We start from the raw sequence: 8172 nt of genomic DNA on the forward strand, positions 1-8172 counted from the left end.
ACTTTACACCCTCCCAAATTCCTCCATCAACCTTTGCGACTTTTCTTCAGAAGTTTGAAAAAGAAATGTGTCATCAGATTCACTATCTTTTAATCCCACACCTCCCACAAACCCAACACTCTTGTCAACAACCATCTTTTTTTTTTCTACCACATTGGCCGTTTCCCACCTAGGCAGGATGACCTGAAAAAGAAGAAACACGTTCATCATCACTCACTCAATCACTGTCTTGCCAGAGAGGTGCCGATATGTCTATACATGTTTAAACAACCAAATTTTGTAGTAAACAAATGTATGTACCCCAATATGACATAAAAAATAAAAGATATTGTGACTGGATCAATAAAATTTGCTTTAGTGCTTACTGTATCACCTGTTTCTTCATCACAATGACCAGTCTGCTTGTTGCAACCTGCAAACCCAGCAACTACCTCGCTGGACACACAAGGCCTATGGGTCACTGGCTCTTACAACCCAACAAAACTCTCAGTTGCAAGTGACACCAAAAGTACTTTCCTGTTCTTTCGGAATTTTAAATGTTTTTTTTTTTCACGTTTCCTCAGTATTATGTTTTTTAACTTAGGCCACATAAAACAAGAGGGCAATTAAAAACAGTTGCATCCTACATAAAATACCAAAATTGCTTGCATAATTACCCTTGATGCAGCTCTTCGCAGTCTCCTGGGTTCCTGAATGGGACTCTGGGCATCGTTACTAGTTTGTGTGCTACCTTGGGATGACTTCTTGGCTTGTGGTGATTCTTCTGCTGAGAAACAAGGTCAAAAATACATTACAAACAATAGTTTCCTGAAACAAATTTATATTATTATATTTTATTATCACACTGGCTGATTCCCACCAAGGCAGGGTGGCCCGAAAAAGAAAAACTTTCACCATCATTCACTCCATCACTGTCTTGCCAGAAGGGTGCTTTACACTACAGTTATAAAACTGCAACATTAACACCCCTCCTTCAGAGTGCAGGCACTGTACAAATTATATACACTATTACAGGTGCTGCTCTCTTTACAATGCTCTGACATGTATTTCTGCTTTACGATGGTGTTACAGAGATCCACATTCAGTTATTGACAGGATAAACTTGTAGTCAATACTGCCATTTATTTAGTTCAGTAATTATTTGCTATTTAGTTATTCAGTGAGAGTAGTTATTTATTTATCGTGTATTCATTTTTGACTTAAAATATTTTCAATTTATGATATTCATGGGAACGTAACCCTGTCGTAAGTCGAGGAGCACTTGTGTATGAGTTTGGTCAAGTGACAGAGCGAAAGGAATGTTCATAAAACAACTAATATCTTGTAGCAACCATAATATCAAGCAAGGAAATCAATGTACAGATTTTTTTTGATCACGCTGATCATCTCCCACCAAGGCAGGGTGACCCAAATAAGCAACACTCACCATCATCACTGTCTTGCCAGAGGCACACAGATATGACAGTTCAGATGTCACTCTAAACAGCAAATACTCCAAACCCCTCCTATAGTGCAGGCACTGTACTTGCCTCCTCCATGACTCAAGTCCGGTTAACCTGTTTCTCTGACTCCCTTCACAATATATTTCCCTGCTCACACTTAAGTACCAGTTACTTCATAGTGTATAAATATTAAACTCTCACCTATTGTATCAGGTTGATGAGGTCTCTTCTGATGAGCTTTCTTCTTGCCCCTCGGTGTTTTAGGTAAGAGAGCCAGATCACTGGTGGCAAATGTCCGACGAGCGGTGCGAACCACTTCCTCCAGCCATGCAAAATGTTCCTGAAAATAAAGATAAATGAACAAGGGGAAAGACGGGAGAGGGCAGTGACACTCTGAGCACCCTATAGGTAGACTCCAGGAATGATAATATAAAAAATCCAATCCCACTCTGCAGCCAGCAGTAACAGCCTGGTTAATCAGGCCCTGATCCACCATAAAGCCTTGTCATGGATCGGGCCATGGATCCCCAAAACACTAAGAGCATTATGTATCTGCTTAGTACATTATATCAAGTCGTCGTAAGCTCCTCTCTTCTATGTGCGAGTTATTTGTACTGTATATTGCTCCAGTCACAAAATTGTGCCATTTTCTGTTATTTAAATTAATGCCATTTTTAAACAAACCCCAAAACTAAGTTATCCTGAATGTGCAGTGCGTTGTACCATACAAATCAATATTTATACAAAGCAAGTAGACTGAAAAACCAAGGAAAAAAAATACAGTATACTATATACAACTTATATCGGCCATAATTCGTTTCAGAAGGCTGTTCGAGTGCTGTTACTGAACGAATTTGTTCCCATAAGGAATAATGTAAATTAGATTAGTACGTTGCAGACCCCCAAAAATACACTTACAAAAGCTCTGTAAATTCTGGCATTCTTGTCAACCTCATCACTTTCTCACACTAGCCAAATTCTCTTACAACACTAAATACAGTGGACTCCCGGTTAACGATATTTTTTCATTCCAGAAGTATGTTCAGGTGCCAGTACTGACCGAATTTGTTCCCATAAGGAATATTGTGAAGTAGATTAGTCCATTTCAGACCCCCAAACATACACGTACAAACGCACTTACATAATTGGTCGCATTGGGAGGTGATCGTTAAGCGGGGGTCCACTGTATATATCTTTAATTCATTCACCTTGGCTTCTCACATACTTAATCATCCGCTTATGTTACCTACCGCTACGCCATTATCCGGCATATTAGTTACTCAACTTCTAGGCTATGGAAATGCTGACTGCAAACTTCAGTTAAATCCAATATTGGTTTAAAACAAGATTAGTTAAGCAAGTTTATTCAGTACACATAAATACAGTTACATAAATTATCATACATAGCGGCGTATGTGTAGATTACAAACCACGATAACCCAAAAAAATGTCAGACGAAGTGATTTATTTCCACTGGAGTTAGGCTGCTAGATTAGTTTTGGTGTAAAACCTAACAAATAAACTTACCTCAAAGTTATTATTACATTCTGCTATCTTCTTCTGAGCAGTGAGGTAAAGTTCAAATAAATGATCCACGGCAGCCATTATCTGGAAAGAGAAAAACGATCACTGTAGTATCAAATCGAGGATATACAGGTGCTGTTCGATTCACAAAGACCCTGAGTTACGATATTTTGACTTTATGATGACGAAAGAGCGATTACTTTGGAGATGATTATTATTATAATCATGGGGAAGCGCTATTATTATAATCATGGGGGAGCGCTAAACCCGTAGGATTATACAGTGCCTGTGGGGGGGATGGAAGGTATTCAGGCTTAATTCAGGGAACTAGAGCACAGCTCCAATTACCTTTTCAATACTGGTATTTAAAGTAATTGTGTATTTAGTTATTCACTGAGAGCAGTTATTTATTTAGCGTATCATGTTCGACTTACAATATTTTCAACTTACGACGGGTTTGTTGTATATTAAGTCGAGGAGCACTCGTATTGCAAGAATTTTATGGAAACTGATTCAAGCACAAAATAAACATTGATAAATGTCGAACATGTGCAATGTTTGGCTGTTTTTATTCTGGAGACGTTTCGCCAGCCAGTGGCTTCTTCAGTCCAATACAGGAAGACAAGAAGGAGTAGTTTGAGATAATTAGTCTCTCAGCCTGGAGTTGATGTGTTTAGTCCATTATGGTCCTTCAATCTTGTCCCCCAGGATGCCACCCACACCAGTCCACTAACACCCAGGATGCCACCCACACCAGTCCACTAACACCCAGGATGCCACCCACACCAGTCCACTACCACCCAGGATGCCACCCACACCAGTCCACTAACACCCAGGATGCCACCCACACCAGTCCACTAACACCCAGGATGCCACCCACACCAGTCCACTAACATCCAGGATGCCACCCACACCAGTCCACTAACACCCAGGATGCCACCCACACCAGTCCACTAACACCCAGGATGCCACCCACACCAGTCCACTAACACCCAGGATGCCACCCACACCAGTCCACTAACACCCAGGATGCGACCCACACCAGTCCACTAACACCCAGGATGCCACCCACACCAGTCCACTAACACCCAGGATGCCACCCACACCAGTCCACTAACACCCAGGATGCCACCCACACCAGTCCACTAACACCCAGGATGCCACCCACACCAGTCCACTAACATCCAGGATGCCACCCACACCAGTCCACTAACACCCAGGATGCCACCCACACCAGTCCACTAACACCCAGGATGCCACCCACACCAGTCCACTAACACCCAGGATGCCACCCACACCAGTCCACTAACACCCAGGATGCCACCCACACCAGTCCACTAACATCCAGGATGCCACCCACACCAGTCCACTAACACCCAGGATGCCACCCACACCAGTCCACTAACACCCAGGATGCCACCCACACCAGTCCACTAACACCCAGGATGCCACCCACACCAGTCCACTAACACCCAGGATGCCACCCACACCAGTCCACTAACACCCAGGATGCCACCCACACCAGTCCACTAACACCCAGGATGCCACCCACACCAGTCCACTAACACCCAGGATGCCACCCACACCAGTCCACTAACATCCAGGATGCCACCCACACCAGTCCACTAACACCCAGGATGCCACCCACACCAGTCCACTAACACCCAGGATGCCACCCACACCAGTCCACTAACACCCAGGATGCCACCCACACCAGTCCACTAACACCCAGGATGTGACCCTCACCAGTCCACTAACACCCAGGATGCCACCCACACCAGTCCACTAACACCCAGGATGCGACCCACACCAGTCCACTAACACCCAGGATGTGACCCACACCAGTCCACTAACACCCAGGATGCCACCCACACCAGTCCACTAACACCCAGGATGCCACCCACACCAGTCCACTAACACCCAGGATGCCACCCACACCAGTCCACTAACACCCAGGATGCCACCCACACCAGTCCACTAACACCCAGGATGCTACCCACACCAGTCCACTAACACCCAGGATGCCACCCACACCAGTCCACTAACATCCAGGATGCCACCCACACCAGTCCACTAACACCCAGGATGCCACCCACACCAGTCCACTAACACCCAGGATGCCACCCACACCAGTCCACTAACACCCAGGATGCCACCCACACCAGTCCACTAACACCCAGGATGCCACCCACACCAGTCCACTAACACCCAGGATGTGACCCTCACCAGTCCACTAACACCCAGGATGCCACCCACACCAGTCCACTAACACCCAGGATGCGACCCACACCAGTCCACTAACACCCAGGATGTGACCCACACCAGTCCACTAACACCCAGGATGCCACCCACACCAGTCCACTAACACCCAGGATGCCACCCACACCAGTCCACTAACACCCAGGATGCCACCCACACCAGTCCACTAACACCCAGGATGCCACCCACACCAGTCCACTAACACCCAGGATGCTACCCACACCAGTCCACTAACACCCAGGATGCCACCCACACCAGTCCACTAACACCCAGGATGCCACCCACACCAGTCCACTAACACCCAGGATGCCACCCACACCAGTCCACTAACACCCAGGATGTGACCCTCACCAGTCCACTAACACCCAGGATGCCACCCACACCAGTCCACTAACACCCAGGATGCGACCCACACCAGTCCACTAACACCCAGGATGTGACCCACACCAGTCCACTAACACCCAGGATGCCACCCACACCAGTCCACTAACACCCAGGATGCCACCCACACCAGTCCACTAACACCCAGGATGCCACCCACACCAGTCCACTAACACCCAGGATGCCACCCACACCAGTCCACTAACACCCAGGATGTGACCCTCACCAGTCCACTAACACCCAGGATGCCACCCACACCAGTCCACTAACACCCAGGATGCCACCCACACCAGTCCACTAACACCCAGGATGTGACCCTCACCAGTCCACTAACACCCAGGATGCCACCCACACCAGTCCACTAACACCCAGGATGCTACCCACACCAGTCCACTAACACCCAGGATGCCACCCACACCAGTCCACTAACACCCAGGATGCCACCCACACCAGTCCACTAACACCCAGGATGCCACCCACACCAGTCCACTAACACCCAGGATGCCACCCACACCAGTCCACTAACACCCAGGATGCCACCCACACCAATCCTCACAAAATTAACCTAAGTTGTGGGAAATGCTCTACATAACCAGGAACTTTCTATATAGTATGTCATTGTTGTGAGCTATGGTCTGTATAAGTTGTACCATCTACTGGTAGAAATAATAATAATTATTATTATTATTATTATTATTATTATTATTATTATATAGTATGTCATTGTTGTGAGCTATGGTCTGTATAAGTTGTACCATCTACTGGTAGAAATAATAATTATTATTATTATTATTATTATTATATAATGTCATTAATGTCAACTATGGAATGTATAAGTTATACACTTGTAGAAATAAATATTATAAACCCATAGGGGTCATAATAATGAATAGAAAGCACTCGGGTATGATCCAGGGGAGGTAGCTCCAATGACCTGGATCAAGAACCTCTGAATCCTCCCTGGAGTGAAATATAAATCAAAAGGTAAACAATGTCTGAATGAGTGTCGCTATCTTGCGACTTAACTCACTCTGGAAGGTAAAATAATAAGTCTTATATACACTACACTCGAGGAGAAACACTCACTCACCTTTATTAATGTCTAACTTGGTGGTAAAGCTCCATTAAGAGGGTGAAAATAGGATAAATAAGTAAGAGAGGTGCTGTGCGCGGCACCAAAACATTAACCTGGAGAACAACTTTTAAACTGACCAATCAGAGAGCAGTAAACAATCAGACTAGAGTCTTTATTATCTCACCAGCGAGATTCTTTATTATCTAATTAATTATTACGGATTAATAATTACTCTTATGTATCAGATCAACTAGAACCAATTTTAGATGTATGATCTTATGCTTTAAATGATATGCTTCTCCTTTTTATTATTTTATTCTCCCTTTTACTGGGTCATGAAGGGGATCACTGGAGAGGAAAAAAAAAACATGTCTGACCTCCTCCTTGACAACATACTGAGACATGACAAACCTAATTTTATTTACTTTCAACCTCAATAATAATAGCATCTATATCAAAAATATTTTTTTTTAAAAATCTGCAAATAATTTACTACGGGTTTTATAGTAAGTTTTGACTTTTTACAGATATATTTTATGCATAGGTCAATTGGTACATAATGTCTACCTACCTAACTTTTTTAATAATTTACTAACGAATAATTATAAAAATAATTAACAACGAAATATTATGTAAATAAAAATATATATTTTATTCAGATTATTGGTAACTAAATGTGCAACAAGAAAGTCACTGTCTGCTGAGAAAGGTCACTGTCTGCTGATTCACTGGCTCTACTGAGTCACTGTCTACTGAGTCACTGTCTGCTGAGTCACACTCTACTGAGTCACTGTCTCTGCTGAGTCACTGTGTTGAGTCACTGTGTCTGCTGAGTCACTGTCTCTGCCGAGTCACTGTCTGCTGAGTCACTGTCTCTACTGAGTCACTGTCTCTGCTGAGTCACTGTCTCTGCTGAGTCACTGTGTTTGCTGAGTCACTGTCTGCTGAGTCACACTCTCTATTGAGTCACTGTGTCTGCTGAGTCACTGTCTCTGCTGAGCCACTGTCTCGACTGAGACACTGTCTGCTGATTCACTGTCTCTACTGAGTCACTGTCTACTGAGTCACTGTCTGCTGAGTCACACTCTACTGAGTCACTGTCTCTGCTGAGTCACTGTGTCTGTTGAGTCACTGTGTCTGCTGAGTCACTGTCTCTGCCGAGTCACTGTCTGCTGAGTCACTGTCTCTGCTGAGTCACTGTGTTTGCTGAGTCACTGTCTGCTGAGTCACACTCTCTATTGAGTCACTGTATCTGCTGAGTCACTGTCTCTGCTGAGCCACTGTCTCGACTGAGACACTGTCTGCTGATTCACTGTCTCTACTGAGTCACTGTCTGCTGAGCCACTGTCTCTACTGAGTCACTGTCTGCTGAGTCACTGTCTCTACTGAATCACTGTCTGCTGATTCACTGTCTCTACTGAGTCACTGTCTGCTGATTCACTGTCTCTACTGAGACACTGCTGATTCACTGTCTCTACTGATTCACTGTCT

General features: G+C 44.6%; 1 protein-coding gene across 5 annotated transcripts in view; it reads right to left on the reverse strand.

Annotated features, from left to right (window-relative positions):
• Nucleotides 1-6851, reverse strand: part of LOC128703928 (inner centromere protein A) — a 45008-nt gene extending 38157 nt beyond the window's left edge. For 4 of the 5 annotated variants that reach the window (XM_053798815.2, XM_053798813.2, XM_053798814.2 and 1 more), the window contains exons 1-4: nucleotides 6697-6851; nucleotides 2970-3050; nucleotides 1644-1782; nucleotides 657-766 (exon numbers count right to left, since the gene is read on the reverse strand). In XM_053798815.2, coding sequence (XP_053654790.1) covers nucleotides 657-766; nucleotides 1644-1782; nucleotides 2970-3047 — 327 coding nt within the window. In that variant the 5' untranslated portion in view covers nucleotides 3048-3050; nucleotides 6697-6851. The remainder of the gene's footprint in view (nucleotides 1-656; nucleotides 767-1643; nucleotides 1783-2969; nucleotides 3051-6696) is intronic. The other variant, XM_053798812.2, reaches the window with a different exon arrangement.
• Nucleotides 6852-8172: the final 1321 nt, after the last annotated feature.

Source organism: Cherax quadricarinatus, chromosome 95 (assembly GCF_038502225.1).
Source record: "Cherax quadricarinatus isolate ZL_2023a chromosome 95, ASM3850222v1, whole genome shotgun sequence".
In the NCBI taxonomy this organism is placed as follows: Eukaryota; Metazoa; Arthropoda; class Malacostraca; order Decapoda; family Parastacidae; genus Cherax; species Cherax quadricarinatus.